The 26,034-nt window shown below is 35.4% G+C and overlaps 3 protein-coding genes across 4 annotated transcripts; all 3 read left to right on the top strand.

Annotated features, from left to right (window-relative positions):
- The first annotated feature begins 12,672 nt into the window (after window positions 1-12,672).
- LOC103441659 (uncharacterized) lies at window positions 12,673-16,005 on the top strand. 2 transcript variants are annotated; one of them, XM_008380351.4, is made up of 6 exons: window positions 12,673-13,146; window positions 13,830-13,920; window positions 13,988-14,151; window positions 15,210-15,237; window positions 15,399-15,507; window positions 15,714-16,005. In XM_008380351.4, exons 1-6 carry the CDS (start codon window positions 12,850-12,852, stop codon window positions 15,793-15,795), a joined length of 771 nt encoding a protein of 256 aa, XP_008378573.1. In that variant the 5' UTR covers window positions 12,673-12,849; the 3' UTR covers window positions 15,796-16,005. The 2 variants fall into 2 exon arrangements, with proteins under 2 accessions (XP_008378573.1, XP_008378574.1); XM_008380352.4 differs by having other exon boundaries at window positions 12,688-13,146; window positions 13,991-14,151.
- Window positions 16,006-19,815: 3,810 nt separating this feature from the next.
- Window positions 19,816-21,459, top strand: LOC139198119 (uncharacterized). The gene has a single exon (XM_070826383.1). The coding sequence runs from the start codon at window positions 19,816-19,818 to the stop codon at window positions 21,457-21,459; it is 1,644 nt and encodes a 547-aa protein (XP_070682484.1).
- Window positions 21,460-21,475: 16 nt separating this feature from the next.
- On the top strand, window positions 21,476-22,180 carry LOC139198118 (uncharacterized). Its single transcript, XM_070826382.1, has one exon. It carries the CDS (start codon window positions 21,476-21,478, stop codon window positions 22,178-22,180), a length of 705 nt encoding a protein of 234 aa, XP_070682483.1.
- The last annotated feature ends 3,854 nt before the right edge of the window (window positions 22,181-26,034 follow it).

Here is a 26,034-nt window from a genome sequence, read left to right as displayed (position 1 = left end):
GTACCTTAGTATCAGAGCCTAACCCTGGCTGTGGTGTGCCGACGAGGTCGACGGACCCCTAAGGGGGGTGGATTGTAACATTCCACATCGTCCAGGGAAGTGGATCCTTATATGTATATTCTCATTCCTACCTAACACGAGGCCTTTCGGGAGCTCACTGGCTTCGGGTTCCATCGGAACTCCGAAGTTAAGCGAGTAGCACGCGAGAGCAATCTAATTTTTTGGGTTCCATCGGAGCTCTCTGTTCTTCTACGATCTCTTTGTGATCTCTTTCTAATTTTTTGGGTTGTGTTTCTTATCGATTCCTGTGTTCTGTATTCTACAAGTTCTTGCACACCAGGTGTTTGTTTTTTGTTCTTAAAGAAAACTGATCAACCAGGTGTATATTTTTCATCCGTTTCAACATCGATTTCAGTCAAGTTGGATGAGACCAACTACCAACGACATGGTTCCGCTCGTTTCTTCTATACTTTATTCGATTTCTTGTTTGACTTCTTGATTCTAGATCAAGATTCATTTTTTTCTGCAATAACTTCTTGATTTTTTTTCTGCTCGGTTCCTCAGTTTGGTTTGTCTGCAACAAATTTGGGGGTTCTCTTCTAAATCTCTGTCTAGGCTGTTCATTTATATAACAAAAGCTATGGTTACAATTGCACAATTGCAACTTTTGCAATCCCCAATTGTATCGTTGATTCTGTTTGTTTCTTCCTCTACTTGTGTAAAATTAGATGACACCAACTACTTGTAGTGGCATTTTCTGATGAAGATGATGCTACAAGGTCATGGCATTATGAGATTCATTAATGGATCGAATCCTTGTCCTCCTTAGTATGCAGCAACCTATACACATTCTGTAATCACATATGAGTCATCTGCCAGACCAGAATTAGATGAATTTAAAGTGTGGAAAATGCATGATCATGCTTTGATGTTGTTACTTACTGCAACACTTTCTTTATCTGCAATTTCTTGTGCGATTGGTAGCAAGAGTTTTGAAGAGATGTGGGTTCGTCTTCAAGACAAATTTTTCTTACCAATCACAAAAACTAGTATCATCAAGTTAAAGACTAATCTATACAACATTAAGAAATGATCTGGTTCAATTTCCCAGTATCTTCGAAGAATTAAAGAAGCAAGGGATGCACTTTCTATTCTTGGTGTTACATTTCCTAATGAAGACATTGTGATCATTGCCTTGAATGGACTCCCTGTAGAATACAACACATTTAAATGTGTAATTAGAGGGCGTGAGAATGTCATTTCACTTGAGGATTTTCGTGCACAATTGCTCACTAAGGAAGCCATTGTGGATTGTGTTCCTGCGCCACCTTTCTTGTCTGCTATGGTATCTAAATCTGAGACAACAGGTTCTTTCTTTCATCTCTCTAGCTCTCATGTCCATGCTAGTCAATCAAGTAATATAACTGGTAATAATGTTGCTGGTTACAATGGTGGTTACAATCATGTTTAATCCAATTGTAGTTGTCACGTCCCGATCCCAACATACGTCCAGGATCGACACGTGATGACACCAATACCCGTATATCTAACATACCCAGCCTCCAGGATATGTACAAAGCACAACTCGAGAATCGAATTGCATAGTAGTTTTTTGTATACTTTATGGCTGCATCTAACCTCCTCGTTAGACTGCCTACGTACCCTCATTAGGGATCAAGCCATTCGTAGTTCGTCATTTCACTACACTCGAATATTCATCAATTAAATTGCTATGTCTCAACAATAAATCACAATGCATAACATGCAACATTACAAGGGATAAACGATGGAGCACAATCATATTCATTAGTCATAAAGTTCAACGAGTCTAATCATAATTACCATAACCAACATCATTCCATAATCACATCCATCAATAATGCCAACCATCACATCATCAATAACACATACAACACGTCAAAATGAGGGCTAGAGCGCCACAACTCGGCCGAAGACTACATCTTTGAAAAAGAGAATTTTGGACCACCCAATAGAACCAAGGCACCAAAGGGAATTCCGGACCATCACTCAACGGAATCCAATCAAGATACGATTACCATCACTCAACGGAATCCAATCAGGATACGATTCCGGACCATCACTTAACAGAATCCAATCATGATACGATTGCGGACCATCACTCAACGGACCATCACTCAACAGAATCCAATCAGGTTACGATTCCAGACCATCACTCAATGGAATCCAATCAGAATACGATTCCGGACCATCACTCAACGGAATCCAATTAAGATACGATTTCGGACCATCACTCAATAAAATCCAATCAGAATACGATTCCGGGTGGAATCCAATCAGAATACGTTTTCGGACCATCACTCAACAGAATCGTGAAGTAGAAGGGATTCTGGACCATCACTCAATAGAATCCAATCAGAACTCAGTTCCGGACTACTTAACAGAACTAAATGGAAGTCCAGGAAGCATAACAATTTCCAATTAAGTTCAGAACTGAGTTCTGATTGGATTCTGTTGAGTGACCGTCTAGTAATGCATTGTTTCGAATTATTACTACAAGCATCCATCACCTCGATCAACTCCTATTCTCAAGTATATGCAATTACTAAATGCATCACTTCCGATTCTAGTCTTAATTAGATTACTTGGAACTACTAATTAACACTATGAGATCCAAGTACTATTTTGGTTAACTTGAATTAACATGATCAAAATAAATGTTACATTTGAATGAAAACACTTAGAGAAAATAAGTGAAGATGCTACTTACAAATATAGATGTACCTGTATATAAAAGCCTTGACAGTTGGTGCATATATATATATCCAAGGATATAAGTAAGTTCCTTTGAATAAGCATACATAGGTATATGTATACGGTAAATAAGGAAACAATTTCAACCCTTTATTAATTTATACATACATATAAGGATTCGTTCAACTTTAGTCATAAGCAGAAAGGTCTGATAATGCTAAACCAATGAGACGGGATCAATATGCTCATCAACAATGGCTATTCACTGTCATCACAAGATCTAGACCACGTCTGACTAAATGTATACTAACAACTCTAGCAAAATTGTACCAAATATGAAGAGAAACAATTTCACATTATGAGATAATATAATTGTCGATTCCCCATCATCAACATTACATTAATGCATTCACTAACTTTAAAGCAACAAATGCAACATGATAAAAGGGTAATTTTCAAATAAGATTATACATACATAATGTTAACCATCAGCATTTCATAAATCGGATGTCACACACCGGGAAATTCGACTTTTTCCAAAAATTCTCAAATTTTACAGGAATAAAGATCTCAACAAGTAGAGTAAACTTTATACCTGTGGCTAAGTCCAATTTGGCCGGGAAGGCCCTTAGATTGGCTCGCACCCGTCGAAAACCCTAAGGTGGGTGTTCTTCAATTCGGCTTCCTTGGTGTTCCAACGCCCTTACAACTGATTGGGTCTTGTTCTTGGGTCCAAGAGAAGTTGATCAAGGGTGATGGTGAATGGTGATACTCACCAGAACGACGAATCGCAATCGAGAATTCCAGGGAGTTCTACCCGAATTTGGCCTTAAAAACCCTTCAATTTGAGCAAATAAGGTAGATGAGAGGTTGTGGAATAAGTTGTAGGTGGTGAATGGGTGCAAAAGACCTGAAAAATGAAAGTATTTTGGCCTGAAATTGGCCAGGTCGAAACCCTTTTTTTTGTGGGTGCACGGGTTCGAGATTTATTTAAAAACACTAGTTAAAACTTCGAAAAGTCAACGAAAGATAAAGATTGATTTCGAAAACTCAAACCCGATAACTATTCGATTTAATTCCCAAAATTTACAAAATTAAAATTAAGTAATAAAAATAACGTAAACGTGAAATACGAACTTAAATTACGAGATACATAATGAATAGTGAAATTTCGAGGAAGGGATTTCACAGTAGTTCAGGTCAATCTAGCTATGATAATAGGGCTTACAATGGTTATATTTGTGGTCAGTCGAGCAATGGTAAAAATGTTGGTGGTTATAATGGTGTTTATAGGAATTTTCAGTCCATGAATTGTGGTAAAGGTCGATTCCATAACAATAATGGTCCAAGGTTTAATACATACAAGTCTTTTCCTCAATTTTCCCCTGGAGTTCTGGACTCACCTCCATCTTCATATCCTAATTCGTAGAAAGGTCATTTTGCTGCTCATTGTTATCACATACTTAATACTCACTCTTCAGTTTTAGCCCTTGAATCATGTCAAAGTACATTGAAAATATTCTTGGCTCTCATCCTCCACTGACAAAATATTATGAATGTTGTTGGCCCAATTATGGATGCTTCAGTGGATGTAATCATGTTTATGAAAGGAATGGAGATTATATTCTAATAGAACATGATGTGACTAATGACATGACTAGTGAAGGAGCTGATAAGGAAAGAATAGAAAGCATGTTTGGTGAGAAGCTGGAAATGGTGGCAACAAAGAAAGCTAGTTTGTCTATTGAGTTGTATGATTTACAAAACCACACTCACCACACTTCATTGACACCATCATTTCAGTGCTCATATCATGAAATCAATGTATCAACTTCCTTGTGCCATTCAACAAGTTACCTTCCATCACTCGAATTTGATCTTACCATCAAATCACCTGATGAAAAATCAACACGATTCTCTTTGGGAAATTCAGAGACTGGTGTCATTCTTCTAGAGACAAGTAATACCTTATCAGATACATGCTCTTACCACTGGCAAGAAGACTATGACAACATTGAAAAACTTGGTGAAATGCATACCTTGAGTAGGTTATGTGATGGTGCAAGTATTGTTGATCTTAAGCTAGCATACCATATACTAATTACTGACAAAGGTGGAGGCTCCAAGTTTTTGTTTAGAAGCATTTATTTTGGATGTATTTTGAGAATGATATTTTCTTTCTTAATTGCTGGGTTGCTGAGCTGGCTTTTACAGTTTGAGTTGGAATTTCTTGTTGCTATAATAGATTACTTGTGCAGTCGGTTGGAAGAATTTAATCGGTCTTTCATGACGTAACAAAATTTGTTCTTCCTGAACTGCACTAAGTCTAAAGATGTTGATGACAAAGGTATTAGTTTGACTTGTCACTCGTTGAAGATGTTGAACGGGTTGCTAAACGAATGTTGCTAGTTCAGTTTGTCTATTTACTCGAGCAATTTGCTGATATCCTAACTAAAGGGTTTTCTGTACCTTTGTTCCGGACTCATTCCAACAATCTCAAACTGAGATTAAGGAGGGATGTAAGGAGTAATCAATCTAAGGGTTATACTCTCGACAAGTGTCATAAGATTAGACAACTAGTTATAAGTTTGTTAAACAGTTAGCCTATATTATAAGCTACCTTAGTTGTATAAATACTAAAATGTTGATGTAAACAGTTAAGGGAAAAATCAATACAAAACAGATTGCTTTTTCTCTAAGAATTCTCTCTCTCTCTCTCTCTCTCTCTCTCTCTCTCTTTAAGTTTGCTGTGTTCATTCTCTGCTGCATAAGATCAATCTTGCTTAACACAGTTTCACTAAGAAATTGTTGAGAATTTCTGGCAGTTTGCTTGATCCAAAAGGGATATGTTCAACAGTTTTGCGGGAAAGGAAAGGTATGGTACTTGCAAAATTTCATGTTAAGCGGTAATTCATTGTTGCGCCAAGATGAAGGTCATTCTCCAAGAAGAAAATTGTTCGGGTTGGGTCGACTATATTTTCAGAGGCATCATCTGAGCATTCATTTGCATCACCATTTTCAGATGAATCAATTCTTTAAGTATTTAAATGCAGCGTTCTCGCCAAAGACAAATTTAAACCACATTATTACTAGCTCATTGTGAGGCTTAGCTCACCCCTCTAGGGTAGATCATTTCATTTGCTACTAAAAATTTAAAAATAAAAATAAAAGAAAAAGAAATGAAGCATTCTCATATGTACCTTAGTAATCAACAGCGAACTTCTCATCTGCATCTTTTGGATAAACCCAATTCTCTTCCTTTTGAACTTGGTTGTGAAGGATAACTCCCCCTTTGCCAACATTAATGAAATCTACAGAAATATTCTTAACGGGTTTCGAAAACAACTAAGATATTTTAGCAACTTGCTTGACATACTAATGTCGAACAAAATTGAACTACGTACGAAAGTTCAAAGCAAGGGTGCAAATGAAAATTCATGTAAATCACAACAATGAAGATCATTATGTAAAATGGTGGAAGAGGATCTCTCTCTATGAGTACATATGAGTCGTACTAACCGGGCTTGACGAGTTGGCTGAGAAATTTCGGCATCGCTGTGTTTGGCAGGACAGAGTTCCAGTAAAGTTGATGTGGTGGTACAGGTAAGGTAGTAGCATGGCTTCCCGCCAGTGTGAGTTGCATGCAACATCTGAGCTATCATTAGTAAGGGTCTAAGAGATATATTAAAAAAGTGTAATTAGTAATTAAATACAAGATATATCAAAGTAAAATCATATCGAAAATTAAAATTTCAGAGCTCACTTACAGTAAGAAAAATAAAGATTCTGGAGAGGAGGAACACTTTCATGAAGATTAAAAAATCAACAAATTTTGCAACGGAAGAGAAAACTCAGAGAGATTGATGGTAGAACAGTAGCATATGGGTTCTGTATTTATAGGGGGAGTAAGAAATGGAGGATTGAAATTGTCGGGATTAGGTGTAAACATGTAGCCTCTTTCATTGCCTCATGTAAAGTTTCTCCAGAAACAGCAACGTAGATCATGCATGCAGATGCAGTGGCCTGCGTTTTTCATCTTTTGAAGATAAGATCGTTGTGTTTTTGTGGGGGAAATGGAGAAAGCTTGAGTAAATATTTCAGCTTTCTTCTTTTCAAGTTCATTCCTTTTCTGTGTAAATACTTAAATAGAAGAGTAAATTGTAGTAATAGTCATTCAACTTTAATCAAATAAGAGAAATAGTCATTTAACTAAAAATTCATTAGCATTGGTCCTTTAACTTGTCAAAACGTGTAGCTATAGTCTTTTTCGTCAACTCCGTCAAATTTATGTTAAAATAAGTTATGTTAGAAGAACCATTGCTATAATTGGGTTAAAGTTGAAGAATCATTGCTCCAATTAGGGTAAAAGACTGTTTACTACCCTCATGTTTTGTGGTTTTCAACATTTAGTACATCAAGTTTTTTTCGTCTCAGGTTTATACCTAAAGTGTAAATTTTGGGACAGTCTCATACATCCGTTAGTTAAACTGTTAAATTTGCCGTTAATTGCAACGTGGCGCCATGACTGGGCGCCACGTGTCATCCACGTTTTTTCTTTTATTTTCTTTTCTTCTTTCTTCTACAATTTTTTTTCTTCCTCCTTCTTCTTCTTCCTTCCTCCTTGTTAGGGTAAAATTGGCAATCCCTGACAAAATGTCTGAGTCTGTAATAACTTAGACTTGTTACATATTTACAATTGTAATAGTTTTAGTCTAGGGAGGTTTCTCACACTTTCAATGCGAAGATGTTACCAAAACGCGATACTCATTCAGGTACGTTTGCATGCATGCATGCATCCCACTACATTCATCTATATCCATATACTATTGTATTTGGATTAGGACTTTTATTCTTGTGTGTTTTAAACCGTGTGATAAAACTGGTTTTTCAAAACATGTTTTCAAAACTTATCTGTTTGCATGTCGGTAGGACTTATCTGTTTGCATGAGGAGTTATTTGATTGCATGTTGGTAGAATTATTAAACCACATGGATTGCATTGTAGTACTTATCAAGAAAAACAAAGGGAACAATGCTTTTGCATATATATGGAAAGTCAGGGACGTGCAAAAGTGAGATATATATGCATAAAAATTGTTTTTTATTCAAAAGCATTTTCAGAAGCACTAGCTTGGGTTTTTGTGTGCGTGGAAAAACAATTTGATTACTACTGTTAGCTTGTGGTTCCAACAACATGGGTTTTTAAAAGAGAAAATATTGTTTTCATGCTGATTTCATTTGGGTTTTAAGTTGAATATCAATTATGGAAACGTGCCTTGTGATTTTCGTAATTGATTGTTTTTCAAACAAACACTTCATCATACAAACATTCTGCATGATCGAGTTAGCATCCTGCAAAGTTCGAGGGAAAGGTGATTGACGGCTGCGTTAGTGTCGTGCCACTTCAACTCGAAGACTGAAGAAAGATCGAGTAGCAAAGCGCGGAGACAAAGCTGCCAACTGGTATGAGTGTCTAGTTGATGAGTTTTGTGAGTCTTTATGTATTCTTTCTTTCTTAGTGCTTTCTGGCTTGGTAACCCGAGGATTTTCCCAGTGGTGGGTTTTGCCTCGTAAAATCCTACATCTTGTGTGTGCTCTTTATATTCGTGCTGAATATTTGTGTAGGATTAAGTTTGCATAACTGATTATTTTAAGCCATAATTTAAATTGGTATTAAGTTGAAATTTATTTATAGTCTAGATTAAATTAGTACCCATCCTAGGACTTTCACTCATTCCTCCTTCTTCTTTCCCCTTCTTTTCCTTCTTCCTTCTTCTTCCTTCTCCTTCTCCTTCTTCTTCCTCCGAATCTGGGGAAGTTTTTTTTTTCTTCTTTCTTCTTCTTCCTCATTTTCCCTCCTTCTTCTTCTTTCTTCTTCTTCTTCTTCTTCTTCTTCTTCCGACGACTGCAACTTTTTTTTTTCTTCCTCCTTCTTCCTTCCCCTTCTTCTCCTTCTTCCTTCTTCTTCCTTCTTCTTCTTCCTTCTTCTTCTTCTTCCTCAAATTTGGGGAAGATGAAGGTTTTTTTTTTTTGTTTTTGTTTTTTGAGGAAGATGAAGAAGAAGGAAGAAGGAAGAAGGAGAAGAAGGGGAAGGAATGAGGAAGGAAGAAGGAGAAGAAGAAGGAGGAAGAAGGAGGAAGAAGAAGAAGGAAGAACGAAAAAAAGAAGAAGTTGCAGTCGGAGGAAGAAGAAGAAGAAGAAGGAAGAAGAAGGAGGAAGGAGGAGGAAGAAGAAGAAAGAAGAAAGAAGAAAAAGAAAAAAAACCTTCATCTTCCCCAGATTCGGAGGAAGAAGAAGGAAGAAGAAGAAGAATGGGAAGGAAGAAGGAGGAAGGAAGAAGGAGAAGAAGGAGAAGAAGGAGGAAGAAAAAAAAAAACCTTCATCTTCCCTAGATTCGGAGGAAGAATAAGAAGGAAGAAGGAGGAAGAAGGGGAAGGAAGAAGGAGAAGGAGGAAGAAAAAAAAAAAAAAGTTGCAGTCGGAGGAAGAAGAATAAGAAGATAGAGGAAGAAGGAGGAAGAAGAAGAAAGAAAAAAAAAGAAAAAAAAATTCCCCAGATTCGGAGGAAGAAGGAAGAAGGAGGAAGAAAAAAGAAAGTTGCAGAAGAAGGAAGAAGAAGAAAGAAGAAAAGAAAAAAAACGTGGATGACACGTGGCGCCCAATCATGGTGCCACGTCACAATTAATGGCAAATTTAACAGTTTGACTAACGGATGTATGAGACTGTCCCAAAATTTACACTTTAGGTATGAATCTGAGACTAAAAAAACTTGATGTACTAAATGTTGAAAATCACAAAACATGAGGGTAGTAAACAGTCTTTTACCCTAAATTAAAATTGAGGGACCACTTCTCCAGTTGGATTAAAGTTAATGGACCACTGATACAGTTCATCTTATTTGATTTTTAATATTAGCCCCTTGATTCAAACTCATGTGTATGACACATGACTCATTCTGACAGAAGTTCTATCAGAGTTGATGAAAATGACTATAGCTACACGTTTTGATTAATTGAGGGACCATTATTAATGAATTTTTAGTTGAGAGACCATTGCTTCAATTGAGTTAAAGTTAAGAGATCATTGCTATAATTTACTCTAAATAGAACACAAAGCCTCCCATATGTAGACTTGACAATTTCTTACACAACCTGTTAACACGACACGTACACGACACGAAAATAACAGGTTTCAGGTCAATATGATAACTAATCGAATCGTTATCGGGTCATACGATAAGAACCTGTTAATAACTTATCCTTAACATGTTTACACGAAAGTGACACGTGAGTAACTTGTTTCGACACGTTAAGAAAAAAGTTATTTTGATAATTTTAATTTTTTTAATTTTTTAAACTACTAAAAAAACTTATTATAAATACAATAGTTATAGTGTATATGTATATATTGTATATTAAATATTAAATATGTATATTGCATTCTTATTATATATAAATTTAAAAAATCTAAATTTTATTTATTTATTTATTTTTATAGTATATTATAGGCAAAGAGTGAGATTAAAAAAAAATTATAAAACACATTAAAATAAAAGTATCAAGTAATTTAAAAATACCAAACACATTAAAAAAGTATAATAATTAATTTACAAGTGCAAAAAATGTGAAAAAAATATGCAAAGGCTCTTGATCACATCCTCTATGCTATGAGTATGGGTACAACGTCGTTTGAATTTTAAAACCATACAAACCCTCATGAATAGTATTTTTAAGGGAGTTCAAAATAAATAAAATTCATAATCATTAATGTACAAGTCTAAAAAATGTGAAAGCATATATAAACATGCAAAACCCAACTCCTTTCATTTTGCATATCCTTGAACATTTGATACTTTATAGTAATGTACTAATGTTTTTTCTTTAGGCTCTTATTTTGGAGTATATAATACTTGAAAGACAAATGTTTTTTTATTTTTAATTTTTTAATTTTATGTTTCGGAGTAATATTTAGGTGACAATGTGGTGTGCATATACTAATTTAGTATTATGTTTTCTATTTATTTTGTCAAATTATGTTTTTCATTTTCATTATTTATTGATTTTAATTTTTTTTTTAACAGATAACGGATCGAGTCATATTACCTGATAATATTAATGAGTCGATTTCGGATCAGGTCATGTTACCCGTTTACTTTAACGGATGTTACACGACACGACTCGTTAAGATATTGGGTATGACACGAATGCCAGGTCTACCCATATGGTAAGCCTCTTTTATAGCACTTACGGGTGTTTTGTAATGTTTATAGGCCCAAAAGTTATACTAATTTTTGGGTCTGGTTTTCTAATCCTATAAACAAAGGTTCACTTGGTCTTTTAAAAGAAGCTATCGTTGGACCAAAACAAATTGTTTCATTTCAGTGGTTGGACCAAACCAAAACAACCAAAATGACGTGGTTTATGATTTAGGGCTTTTAATTTCTTTTTCCCTTCTTCTTCCACTCTCATCTGCAATCTTTGCCTTCCAAGCTGCACCGATGATTTCAAGCCATTCTTTAGCCGTTTCCGAGCCGCATCGACCGGTTTCAGGCGAATTTGGTTGCTCCCGCTCTCGTATTGTGATCGACACCGATCTAAAGAATGGATGCTTTATACATTTTTTCAGTTTCGTTTGCACAATTGACCCCGATTTAAGTTGTCCCACCTATGAAATTCCTAATATACTGTAGTGTACTTCATATTAAATTATAAAATTATATTTTCTTTTAACAATGATATATTTACATTAAGAAGAACGGTGTCTATTAGAAGTGTTGATTATGATTAGTTAATGTTGTGGTTAGGCAAAAGGATTTGCCAAACATTTGTTTAGGTGTCCAGATCAAACTGTATTATAATTCAATCACCAAAAACATGCCAGCTCAGCTCATCAAAAAGAGAGAAATATTATTTTACAAAACAAATGAACCATTCCGTCGTTCCGTGTGAGTGGGATGTATTCCCTTCCACGGAACCAAACACAGCCTTTAGCATTTGTCATCCTATCCTATGTAGTCCAAATTTATATAAACTAAATTAACAAGAAAATATATTTAATCACCCCTAGTAGCTTAGTGGTTAGGAACATATTTCAGGCACGAAGCCACACAACATCCTTGTGTTTGATTATTGATACTAGTGAATCACACAATAGCAAACAGGGAAATGTTGAAATGTCTTTTTGAGTCTTTCTAACCCTTAGAAAAGTGGACTGTTGTAATGCAGCCATGTCCCTTTTTAAATTTAAGTCTATATGAGTCTTCCCGACTCCCGGAACGGTGAATTGACATGGCGAAGCCACATATGGTCCCTTTTTAAACTTAAACCTCTTGCGAGTCTTACTGATCTCGGAAATGTGAATTGTCATGCCAAAGTTACTAGCTGGTTTTTCTTTAAATTTAATTTTGATGATTTTTTCTATAACTAAGTAGTATGTATTATTAAAAAAAAAAAATTACATCTTCGAGGCGGCGAGCAACAACACAATTGTATTTTGGCTTTTCCCTCCATGAGATGAGCCTAGTGCATTTGACTGATGGCTAAGAGAACTGACTGAATCCCCCGCAAAGAATTTACTTGTCTGTGTATCTTGATTTGAAATTTTGATGATTTATTTTTTAGGAAAATTAATGAAAAGGGTTTAAAAACTTTGAGTTTTAATGATAAGGACAAAATAAAGGGTAAAGTGAATAGTACTATGATTGACTTTTTAGTGTAAAAATATAATTTTTTGTTAAAATGAACAGTACCTTGATGCTTTTCGTTAAAGTTTAATTTTTTTTTTGTATAATTAAGTAGTCGTATTATTAATAATAAAAAAATAAATTTGTAAATGTGACAATTGGTATATTGAGGTACAAAGATCAGGTATTGGTATATTCTCCTCTTCGGCTTCGAAAACCAAATCCCACAAAAGCAAGTACAATAATAAAACTATTTTTTAAACAAAATAAAAGCACCATTAATAAAATTTTAATCAATCATGTTGTTGCATTGGAACACCAACTGCCGCGCCCGACAATTCTCTTCGAACCGAAACCCCCCAAATCTTCTTCCTTCCAACCTCCTCACCGATCCAACAACTGCAACTGAATCTAAATTATTACGAAGCTCAGAGCCATGGAGGTCGAGGTCGAGGTCTCCGGCACGAAGCCGTCGGCCGACGCGAAATTGAGGAGAGTGGATTCGCAGCACAAGGATCAGCTCCGCGTGAAGAGGAAGACTCTGCAGGCGGTGCTCGAGCAGTGCCAGAGAGCGCTCGAGTCGCTCGGTACAACTGGGGGTGCTGACGAGGAGGACGATGGGGATGATGACGAAGATGAAGACGATAACAGTTCTCGTGGTGCCGCCGTTGACGACGACCGCCGACAGGGAAGGGGATCGACGAGTTCGCTGGCTGACTGCGAAGCCGACGAGGTATGGATTGTTGATGATTTTGATGAATTTAGGGTTCTGTGTGGGAATTGGGAGGTTTTGGGCTTGATTTGGGTTGAATTTTTGGCCTTTTGGAGGTGAATTATATGCACATAGCTTGCAATTTGATAATTTTGGTTTGGAGTTTGAAATTGGGATTCGGGTGGTTCTTTAAATTTTAAGACTATTTGGCATAAATATTGAATTAAATAAGAATCGAGCTGCTCCCGGTACAATCTATGGTGAATGGTAGTTAATTGTGAGCTTCATACTTGATTACTATGGTTAATGGCGATTGTCGAGTTTGATAACTATGTCGAGTGTGGACCCTTATTTCTTATAAGGTTAGAGGATGTAGCTTTCCATGATCGACTTTCTCGAATTTGATAACTATGTTGCTTTGATTGGCTCTGTAAAACAATATATCTGCCAACCAATATGTAATCTGGCACTACGCAGTGGACGTCTGAGTCCTCTATGCTAACCTCATATTATCTTTTTGTGTGTTATGATATCTTCACTGAAAAAATTGGTGTTATCTTCAAAACTTGTCTAGTCCAAACTGAAACCTCGTATCACTAGTATTGCTTTTGCTATTAATTTTTTTTCCTAATAAGGGACGGTGTACTCTTCATTATGAAAGCTTTCCATATTCTGACATAGGTACCATGTTCATCTTGATGCAGTTATGCAACCTTCTTAAATCTAGAGTTGAATGCCCTGACTTTCTTCAAAAGCTTCAAAGTGCACAAGCATCAGTTCCGCAAAATATACCTGGTATGCATCCTAACATAGGTACCATGTTCTCTATATGTGTACTTGCTGAACTGTTCTTGTATGGCAGCAGAAGAAGGTAATTCGTGGGATCTGGTTAGTGAGAATGATCTATGGGAAGATGAGGATAGCAAATTTGGTGAAGAAGACTACGTTCTTGTTAGGCAAGAAGATATAGTAGAGGGTATTGCATGCTTTATGGCTGCATACCTGTTGTCCCTTAAACAGACTAAGGTATCTTGAAACTCTGATGAGCATAACTTCATTTGATTTTTTTAGTTTGACTACCACAACTATAATTGACACAGATGCCAAAAAAAAAAAAAAAAAAAAAAACAAAACACCATGTTTAACGCATACTGAGAAAGTTCCACCTATATGACTGTCTATCAGATTAGTGTGTGCAAGCCATATCCATCTTCGTTTTACAAAGAGAATGAAGAAAAGAAAAACGGAGATTGATTATTTATCCTGCTTTCTGAACATGCTAGGGATAAACAAGCATAATGCTAATTGAAATTTTTGGCCCCACTTTTGGTCCTAGTTTCATCCTAATCTAGTATTTGGCTTTGACCTATATGGCGAATATATGGGCATGCATATATCCTAAAGTTTTTGTACTACTTGATCCATGATAGTCTTGGTTGGCCTTTTGATCTTTTACATTTACTACTATTCTTCCTTTTTGTTAGGGGTCATCTATACGGTAGCCTACTTTCCTTGTATCTTATCAGTTATTACTCATAGATGCCACTCTTAATGTTTCCCTACATAGTTTTAAAATTTTTATTTTCCTCACTCATGTCAGACACCTTAGCGTTATACCATCTTGACATGGATAAGATGCTAATACATAGTCGTAGCTTCTTGTTATTTGCACTTAATTGGTTCCACTCTCAATCTGTCTATGCCAATTAGATTTCTAAATTGATCCTTTCTGATTATTCCTATCATTTCATCTTGACATCTCATCTCTGTTAGGTGGATATTTAACTCTTGCTTTTGCTTTAAAGCCCATCATCGTTATGTAAAAGCATGGTTTTTTACTCTTTTAGGAGTACCATAATGTACGTAGATTAAGAGGTTTGAACCCTTGAATTCATAAGTAATGAGCTATTACGCATTAGCACTAGTGTCAGAATTTTTAACTTGTTGACATGTCAATACCTTCAGCAGATTTTTTTTAATTGTGCATATGTAGCCTTTTTTGGTCATTTGAGCATGTTTCATACACCAAATTGGATTGGATGGAGGTATCCACTCTTTTTAATTGGTTGTTGTCTGATTTGCAGGAATTGACCCCTAATCAACTTCAGGAAGGTTAGTCTAATATCTGTTTTTAAATTATTTCTTAAGTTTAAATGGATATAGAAAAATCTAGCTTCAAATCTTGTAGTGCTATATACATGTTGTGCTTTATTTGATTAGATTTGGTGTCCACATTTTACAAATGGAATCTTACATGTACTATTCTTGTGTAGCCCTTAGCAAAACATTCTCAGTGAAAAAGAAGAAGGGAAAGCTTCGTAAAGCGTGGGACGGAAGTAAAGTTATTTATAACGTAGCATCGTGGGGGGCAACTGCAATTGGGTAGGTTACTCTTACTTCAACCCAATCTTACCTAATCTGATGGTTTTAGAATTTCTCACCGTCATCATGCAGCATGTTGTGGATTACTCTCATAATTTAACGATTTTTACTTACTGAACTTTTACTAGTGCAACTTTATACAGCAATCGGTGTCTCGGTCTTAATTTAAATCTCTTCTTTGACCTCCCTTTTTTTGTTATTTACAGGATATACCAAAACCCTGTAATCATAAGGGTTGCCACAAAAGCCTTCTGGACATCTTGCCAAGTTCTATCAAAGTTTCTCTAATTTGTCTCTACTGCTGGGGGAAAGGGAATTAGTGTTCAAGATTTGCATGTTTTATTCAGTACTTTGTGTACTTCCAACGCAGCGTCGTGTTCTACAAGTCTGTAACGTTACTGGCATTCGTTTCATGATACGGATGTGTTGATTCCTTGATGAAATTTAATCTTGTAAATATTTGTTTCTGATTGAAGAGTGCGGTTCAAATTTATGTAACATAGCACTGAACGCGTGTCGGACATTTTAGATATTTGTTTACTGCTGCACGAAGTCACGAAAGATGTCTTCGATCTCGTTAGGTAGGCGTTTTATGTAGGAAAATTTCAAGATGTATTGCTTTCTATGTCGGACGTTGAAGAAATAAAGCAAAAGGATGGCTTTTAAGTGAAGCCTCATATCATAAAGCATCTAATGTCGTGAATCTACGTTTCTCCAAACTTGTTGGCGTTTGGTTAGGGATTTCTCTTGTTCAAGAAATTTGGACAAATCTTTGTCCACCAATCTTACGTGCGCAAAAGAATGATAGAACCAAAAGAGGCAATCTTATTTTCAGTCTCATTGTTATGTAGGAGACATTTTTCAATGTGACCGGTACCCGGGATGGTACATCACGTGTCATTATACAAATTGTAGGATATGTGTGCTAAAAAGTTAATAACTTCACAAATAAAATTTCTCACAACTTTTATTAAAACATGTGGTGTATCATTTGTGTTCTCGCCACAATTAAAAATTTCTTGTTATGTAGCTAACTACTTAACATAAACATTGCTCGCTCGGGGAGGTAGCAGTTGTGTGGCAAAATTAGATCTGTTATGTCATGTAGGAAAAACGCATCCATAATAGAGGTAGCAACTCAATTAGTAAATTAAAGAATTAGCAATTGACCTTGTAAATACTTTTTCATGTTAGCAAATTGTGTCTTGCAATATAATTAAAATGAAATATGAGCCCCGGAAGATAAAATAAAGTTAAAATATTAATATTTTAAAGTGAGATAAAATTTTAAGAGTTGTTGAAGAGTGGGTTTAAGTGACAAAATTTTAAAATAGCATGGTACACTTTTAAAGAAAAATTTTGCTAACTCCTTTGTAGATGCTCTTGGATCTAGTGATATTGCTCTTCACATAAGTAGAGGTCTTAGGTTCGATTCCCACCGAATTTGAATCAAATTGTTATGGCTAGCCTATTGTGAGGTTTAGTCCACTCTCTACCCCTTAGTGCAGATAATATCGAATATATGAGTTCAATCAATAGTTCATTATGAATATGTTGGTAGGTACACCGTTAATATATTTGATACATTTGGGTGACCGAACGAACTTTGATTTAAATTATTTTTTGTAAGGAAAATCTTCATGAAGTTTAAAAAATTGAACGGTTCATCATAATTATGTTTCTTAGTAGCTCACCATTGATATATTTGATGATACATTTGGGTGACCTAACGATCTCTGATTTGAATGATTTTTTTTTTTTAGTAGGGATGATCTTCAAATGAAGATTAAAAAATTGAATGGTTCTGGTTATGAAACTTCTATGGCAAAGATATGTTATTTGCAAACGGGAGAATAAATATGTTACTTGGTAGCTACACCGTTGATATATTTGATATAATTGGGTGACTTAACGATCTCTAATTTGAATAATTTTTTGTAAGGACAATCTTCAAATAAAGATTAAAAACTGAACAATTATGATTATGAAACTTCTATGGCTAAAATACGTTATGTGCAAATGGAAGAACGAGTTCATTCCTAGAGAGGGAATGCAAGTATTATTCCTTTTTGTGTGTGTATGTTTACGTAAGTTTAAGGGAAAGAAAACTAATTAGTCATGAAATCCTAGGGATGAAGGTTGGATTGTTTATTTGTTATTTGGAAAATGTTAAGAAGACTCTCTCAAAGTAAGACTCTCTATTGACTTTCTCAAAGTGAGAATCTCTATGGACTTTCTGACACCTCACAATTTAACATTAATTTTTGTGGAAATATTATAAAATATTGTGTCAAAAACATGAGGTGGCAAATAGTCCATGGAGAGTCCTACTTTTGAGAGAGTCTTCTTAAAATTTCCCTTGTTATTTATACCTCTACCTCAAATCCATCAAAATCCATCTCCTATTAAAATCCTAGCAAATTTGGATTTGGATGTATTATTTAAAATCCTCTTAAATCCTAATTTGACTACACCATGATTTCAAAGTCTTTGAAAATTCTAAGTGACTAAACCCGGATTTTAAAGTCTATTAAAATACTATCCAATCCTATCAAATTCTAATTTAACTACACCTCCTTAGGCTAAATCAAACCAAATCAATCCGCGCTCATCCCTAATCACAGAAGTATTTAGCACTAGGCGTTGGGCGGTGGTGCCCCGCCCCGATTTTGGGCAAGGCGTTTGGAAAAATCGACTAGAAGCTAGGCGGCCCTAGACGGAGAGTTAGGCGGGGCCGAGGCGGTCCTAGGTGGATTTTTTATATTTTTTTATTAATTGTGTGCTTTTTTCTTTTTTGGTTTCATGGTGGTATACTTATAGAAATTGTGTACCTAATTTGCAAATGATGGATTTACTACAAGTTCATCCAATAGTAAAACAAATTTAGTCTATGTCTAATCCAAGGTTGAATAATTTAGTCTATGTCTAATCCAATACAAGGATCATGATTCATGAACAAGAAGAATTTAGTCTGTCATCCAAATCCTCCTCATTATGATTATATGCTTACTGTTTTTTAAATATTGAACTTTTTGGATGTATATAATTTGTGATTCTTCTAGTTCTATTTTTGCATTTTATCATTCTTTTATTATCCATACAAGTATAGTTTTTTTAGGTGTAAATAGGCACTTATTTACAAGATATATAATAAATTTACATAAATCCGCCTATGCCTAGCCGCTAGGCACTAGGCCCCTACCCGCCGCCCGACTAGCGCGTAGTGATTTTTAGAACCTTGGTATTTAGACATAAAAACATAAGGTAAGAGATGTCAGTATTACGGTTTATTGGTATTCCTTTTTACTTGTAAGTGAGAGGTCTTAAGTTTGATTATCGCTAAATGTGAATTAGAATCACATTATTGATATCCCACCTTTTTAATGTAGATAATATCGTTTGTTAAAATATATATATATGTACACACACACACCCAAGGTAAGGTGAAAAAAAAAAGGAAAAAGAAATGATTTTTAATAGTATTGTTTTTGTGGAAAACTAACCAAAACACCCTCAAATGTTTCATTTTAACCATCATGACAAATTTTTTAATAATACCCAAATTGGGTATGGGAAAGAAGACAAGGAAGTGGAAGAAAACCATTTCAGAAAAATCACATGCATGTTCAAAATAAAAGCAAAAAGGGACTCCAAGCAGTAGCGGAGCCAATGCAGGGGCATTGGGCTCCCTTGACCCCAATGGATCTGTAATTTGTCCCTTTAAATAAAAATTTGACCCCTTTAATAGCACTGCAACAGCAGCTTTGCAGCAGCTCCAGCGAATGTGCAGAAAAGCAAACTGCAATATCAATTATATATTACTAAAATAATCAAAATGCAAACTGCAATATCAATTATATATTACTAAAATAAGTGTGCAGAAAAGCACATGACTGTTGTGTGTTGTCTAAATTACAATCAAGCAAATTGCAAACTTTGATTATTATATAACATTAAAATAAGGAAAGTTGCAGAAATGTGTCTAAAGACTCACTCCTTGGACAAAGTGTCTCTCGGATGGAAATGATCGAGGTTCCGAGAAGAAGAGACTCTCTCCCATCTCACTCTCTCCCATCAGACTCTTTCTGTCTCTCCTCTCGAATTCAAAGACCCACCCATCCTTTCACAATCAGACTCCGATAAATCAAGGTTAGGGTTTCAATTTTGATCGATTCACCAGTCTTTGATTTTAAATTTTTAATGCAGGTTCGGTTTCGGGAAATCCCGAAATACACAAAATATTTCGGGAATCCCGAACTTAGTTATATTATGTTGTTGAAAGTCTTTTTGGTTTTATTTAAAACAGTTATGGAGAGGTATTTTAAGAGAAAATCAACCGAAGATAACATCTCACCCTCTACAACGGATATTCCTGAAAGTTCAAATGAAAATAACATAGAAAGTATACTGGCAAATCTTCCAGGAGATCCTGGGCTTCGACTCCGGATATCAGAATATGATCCAAATATTAGAGATCAGGTTCGAAGAGCTTATTTACAAAGGGAATTGGTTCAACCTCGAACCCATCAATTTCCATATACTTCATTTGCAGGAGTACAACGCCGTTTCAATCCGAAATGGTTCGATGACTTTCCTACTTGGTTGGAGTATAGCATATCCAAAAATGTTGTTTTTTGTCGAAGTTGTTATCTCTTCAAGCTAGAGATTCCAGACCAAGCAGGTAATGACAATTTTACTAGTAAAGGTTTTCATAATTGGAAGAAAAAATGTCGACTTCGAGTTCATGTTGGAGGCCCTAATAGTGCTCACAACCAAGCTTTACTTCATTGTGAAGCTTTAATGAATCAGAATCAACATATTCAAACAATTGTTCACAAGCAGTCGGATCAAGCACGTATTGATTATCGCACTCGTTTGAATGCATCACTTGATTGCATTCGCTTTTTATTGCGACAAGGTCTTGCTTTTTGCGGTCATGATGAAAGTGAAGATTCAAGCAATAAGGGTAATTTTCTTGAGCTTTTGAAGTTTATCGCAGATCATAATGAGAGTATTAAAGATGTGGTGTTTAAAAATGCTCCTGAAAATCTCAAGTTAACATCACCTGATATTCAAAAAGATCTTGTGCATGCAGCAGCATGTGAAACCACTAATGCTATCATGTTTGATATTGGTGATGATGCTTTCTTTTCTGTTTTGGTTGATGAATCGCGTGATATATCAGTCAAGGAGCAAATGGTAGTTGTACTTCGCTATGTGAATACCAACAGACAAGTAGTTGAAAGATTTGTGGGCATAAAGCATGTTCCTAATACCACTGCTATTTCACTTAAAGAGGCAATTGATCAATTCTTCTCTATAAACGGATTAAGCATATCTAGATTGCATGGACAAGGTTATGATGGGGCTAGCAATATGCGAGGTGAGTTTAATGGCCTTAAGACACTTATTTTGAAAGAAAATGAAAGTGCATTTTATATTCATTGCTTTGCACATCAACTTCAACTTGCTCTTGTAGCTGTGGCGAAAAATCATATTCAAATTGGCTCTTTTTTTTGCTTGGTTAATAATGTCGTTACTATTGTCGGAGCATCATGTAAACGTCGAGACATGGTTAGAGAAAGACAACAAACCAAAGTTATGGAAGCTATTCAAGATTATGAGCTTCCAAGTGGGCAAGGCTTGAACCAAGAAACTAGTCTTAAACGTGCAAGTGATACACGTTGGGGCTCACACTATGGTACCTTGGTAAGCTTGGTTAATATGTTTTCTTCTGTAATTGAGGTGCTTGAGATGATTGTAGATGATGGTGTAAGTCTTGATCAAAAAGGTGAAGCGGATATTTTGTTGAATCTTTTGCAATCTTTTGATTTTGTCTCTAGTCTCTTTTTGATGAAAGAAATATTGGGAATCACAAATGTGTTGTCACATGCATTGCAAAAGAAAGATCTCGATATAGTGAGTGCTATGGCTTTAGTCAAAAGCATGTAAGCAACAACTACAAGCGATGAGGGATAATGGATGGGATGCTTGGCTTGATAAAGTTTCTTCTTTTTGTGGCAAGCATGATATTGATATTCCTGATATGAATGACATCTTTGTAGCTCGAGGGAGGTCACGACGTAGAGTTGAAAAATTGACAAACCTTCATCACTACCGTGTTGATCTTTTTATTGATGTTATTGATAAGCAACTTCAAGAGTTGAAGAATCGTTTTAATGAGACAAGTACAGAGTTGCTTCTTTGTGTTGCATGCTTAACCCCAGATGACTCATTCTCAGCTTTTGATATTGAAAAGTTAGTTCGACTTGCTAAATTTTATCCAAATGATTTTTCTGATATGGAGCTCACACTTCTTGAAGATGAACTGAAGAATTATATATTTGATATGCGTTTGCATAATGAATTTTCTACTTTGAAAGGAATTAATAACCTTGCACAAAAGTTGGTGGAGACAAAGAGGGATAGACAGTATCCCCCGGTGTACTTGCTAGTGAAATTAGCATTGATTTTACCTATTGCGACTGCTTCAGTTGAAAGAGCTTTTTCGGTGATGAAAATTGTGAAGAATCCACATCGTAATAGGATGGGTGATCAATGGTTGAATGATAGTTTGGTTGTGTACATTGAGAAAGATGTATATGATTCTATTAGTAATGATGTTGTAATACGACGTTTCCAAAATATGAGAACACGTCGTGGACAATTATGAATGAAAGTATGATCGATTTTTGAAAGTTATTTTTTGACCCCATTATCTTAAATTCCTGGCTCCGCCACTGACTCCAAGGGATAGTCATGCAACAAGCTCACATGCATTTATCAAGACAAAGCAAAAGAAGACAAGCAAGTTCACATGCAAAGCAAAAACAAGACAAATAAGTCATATCACGTTTCAGAAACAGTGCTGACAATTTCAGCAATAGTAGAAGATGATAAGTACTAAGGAGATGTCCATACCATACATCTGTAAAGATTTTAATTTTTTAAAGAGGAGAATATTCTCACTCAATCTATATAAGAAAAGTTTCCTTCATTGTATAAACACACCTCAGCATCTCAACACCTGCACACTCTACTCTCACCATATACTCACACCATCTCCAAACATCCGTAGCCTTCATAGCATCCTTGTAAACACTTTCTTGTAAACAATTATCTTTGTAAACATTTTATATATCTGTTGACCCTAAAAACTACCAAGCCTACGTGGCACGCATGCCGAGTAATCTATGAGCTAACTACGTCATTCGGTTGTGTGCGGGGCGTGCCAACTCGACGATCGAGCTTGGCCAGGGAGTAAATTGTGTTAATGTCACGTTGGACACGCTGTTGACTTCTTGATCTTGTGATTGCGGCCGAGGAAGGAACACGTCTCGGCCTTCGCGTTCTAGAGCCTGAAGATAAGGCTGTTAGTTCTGCGAAGTTCAATATCAAATTCAGCTTTCAATGTGCCGAATGTAGTAACCTGTAACACCTCACTTCGCCGAGAAGGCTAATGAGATGACCTCTGCCAATAAGGATTCGAAAATCCTTCTCGATTGAGACTTGGATAGATAACCAGTAGGCCTCAACGTAGTGCTGTTTATCCAAACTGAAGGTGCTCTGCGATCGGCTGATTCTACCGCTCCAGTGTTGTTTATCCAAAGTGAAGATGTTGCCAGTTGCCTTTACAGTGCTGTTTATCCAAACTGAAGATGTGTCGACGGAAAAGGAAAATAAAAATCTCAAGGTTGTTGAGAGGTTTCGCGTAGAGCGAGGGTTTACGCAAGGCAGTTTGTGTGTTGAATTGGAGGGGGGACCTTTTCCGTTGCCATTGCATCTGTATTTATAGAACTGATGTACTTGCTTGGCACATCTAGATAATTGTGTAGAGTCTGACTGCAACTCTAACTCACTAAATAAAATCTGATTATCACATCAGAAGCCTAGACCACTTAGACTTCTGATCTCATAATAATACCTCCATCAGAAACCTTTAAACCCATTTGATACGTGGCATCACCATGCAAAAAGCCCTAGCCTACCTAGGTTTCATATGTCATCATAACACTGCCACCAAAAACCTAGCTTCTCTAGGCTTGTCTTATCATCATCATGCAAAGTCACCATTTTCTTCCTTGTATTGTTGCATGCATCCTGACCACATGAATATTAAATTCATTTTTAATTATCACCATATTTTAAATGGATAATAATCTTTTCAGAACCCAATATCATTAGTAGTTTCCAAGTGACGTCATAATATCATCCTTTTCTGCATGCTTCATTATCTGATGCCGGGCATATCCTGATCCAAACCACACATCCATACGCCAAACATCCACATCAACCTGAATTATGCCGCCTGTTTCCTAGCTTGGAGATATACTATTTTCATAAGAAAATGTCAAGATAATGAGATTATTAAAAGATAATTATGATAAAAATCATAATGTTATCTTTTAATATTAATAAAATTATCTTCACTTTTCATCGACGGTGTGGAAGTATGCTTACTCAACGGCCTCGATGACTCGGGCCGATGGTGTGATTTTGGGTCCAAACAATATCAATAAAAGTTCAAGTGTACAGTTTCAAGCAATCTCCAGGTCTTAAGTAAATTTTCTTTTCTTTCTTTAGTGTGTTTGTTTAAATAGACTTCTAGTCCAAAATAAGGAAACACTATTGTGGTTATATTATTAACATGCTAAACTGACAATCATACTTTGTTCGAGCACTCTGTTATAGTTGAATGTTTGCCATACAAATAACTGAACATTAACCAGGGTACCTCTCAGTTCTTCGTACCTCTGAGTTTAGTCGTTAAGGCGTTATACTTGTACTGTGAATGGTCATCATGCTGAAACATGTCGAGTTCCATGTGCAAGGTTTTATGTCTAGTTATTATAATGGTCATCCGACTATTTAACCGGGATTGTTGTACGAATCTGGTATCAGAGCCAAATTTAGCATTTTAATAGTATAATTATAATAGTAAAGTACCTTGAGGACGGAAGTCATTAATACAACTGATATCACATTTGTTTATTTTGTATGAACAACATATATTATTGTCCCTGTAGACCTTGTCAACCACAACCACCAAATATTTATTGTCCCAGACACCCAACTATAACTAGCATAAAGAGAAGATTAGCATATATATCCAAAAGAAGTAGCAAGACTTTGAAGAAGTAGCAGTTTTATCTTGATTATCTTGAACATCCTTCATTTATTAGTAAATATAATAACACAGAAGTACAGCATAAAGTTTTAGAAGCAAAAAGAGCAACAAATCAAACTTTAGAGAACTTGAGAGAAGAAATAGAGTTTCTAAGAAACCAGTTAGCAGTAACTTTAGAGAAAGGTAGACTGTAGTATATGATAGATTACCTTAATTTAGAAATTAGCGAACCTCAAAAAAGAAAAATAACCTTAGACCAAAATAGTTTAGTTTGTTATTTTTCATTAAGAAAGCATAATCATATTTTGCATAGTGAAGAAAACCCACAAGCCAATAGTATTGTAGATCTTATTATTAGTCAAGCAGAAAATATAAAATTAGAAAATAATAAGCATAATCATTTGTTAAACCAGTTGTTACAGCATTTTCAGAAAAATTCCATAAAAATAATTAGACAAAATTTAGATTATATTACATCCCAGTTAGAAGATAATAATAAAAATATTCAAAGGTTTCCTAGCAAAAGAGAAATAAAAGAACTTGTTGACCTCATAGATAGTAAGCCTAAGCAAGTAGAACTTAGATCATTAGAGACAGTCGAGCAGTTAAAATTAGAAGTTCAAAAAATTCAATTAGTGCCAAGGGGGTTAAGTGAACAAGTAGATAAGTTGCATAATAAAATAGATAAGTTATTAGTTTAATGACCAATTCTAGAACTAGCAGAAAATATATCCAAGCTTTGAAAGAAATTAGTAAGCTAGATAAAGAACTAGTAGGTTTAACAAATTTTTCAATACAAGTAGCTAGTAGTAATATTCTCATTAGGCAAAATAATTTAATTATTCAATTAGTTTTAAGTTTGGCTGAGAAATTAGATCAAGTTGAAGAACAAATAGCAGAAATAAACCAAGTTTTACATAACGCATCTTCATCACTTCCATCATCTTTGTTAGAAAAATTAGAAAATTTAACTTTAAGCACAAATAATCATATAAGAAGACCTAAGATAAATCCTTTTGATAACAGAAAATGGAACTCATTAGGAGAAAAGGAAAAGAAGTAGTTAGAGCTGAAGATATTTATCCAAATGAAGAAGAAGCACAAGAATTCATTCGAAGAGGTTTTGAAAGAACATAGAAAAATAAATATAATTTATATCAATTAGGTTTATTTGAAAATAGAAGCAGAATTGTAAGTAGCATTAGTCAACTTGAAGTTAGTTGTATTGATAATGAAGTTACACTTAATTTAATCAGTAAAGAAGCAGTTACTCATTTGAGAAAATCACATTTTAGTCAGATTCACATAGGAACAATATTAATCGGAATAGCAGGATTAACCAGAGCACAAGTAGGCACAAAAGCTTTAGTATGTATGTATATATATATATATGTAACGAT

Source organism: Malus domestica, chromosome 08 (genome assembly GCF_042453785.1).
Source record: "Malus domestica chromosome 08, GDT2T_hap1".
Classification (NCBI taxonomy): Eukaryota; Viridiplantae; Streptophyta; class Magnoliopsida; order Rosales; family Rosaceae; genus Malus; species Malus domestica.
This window is presented reverse-complemented; position numbering and strand designations above follow the sequence as displayed.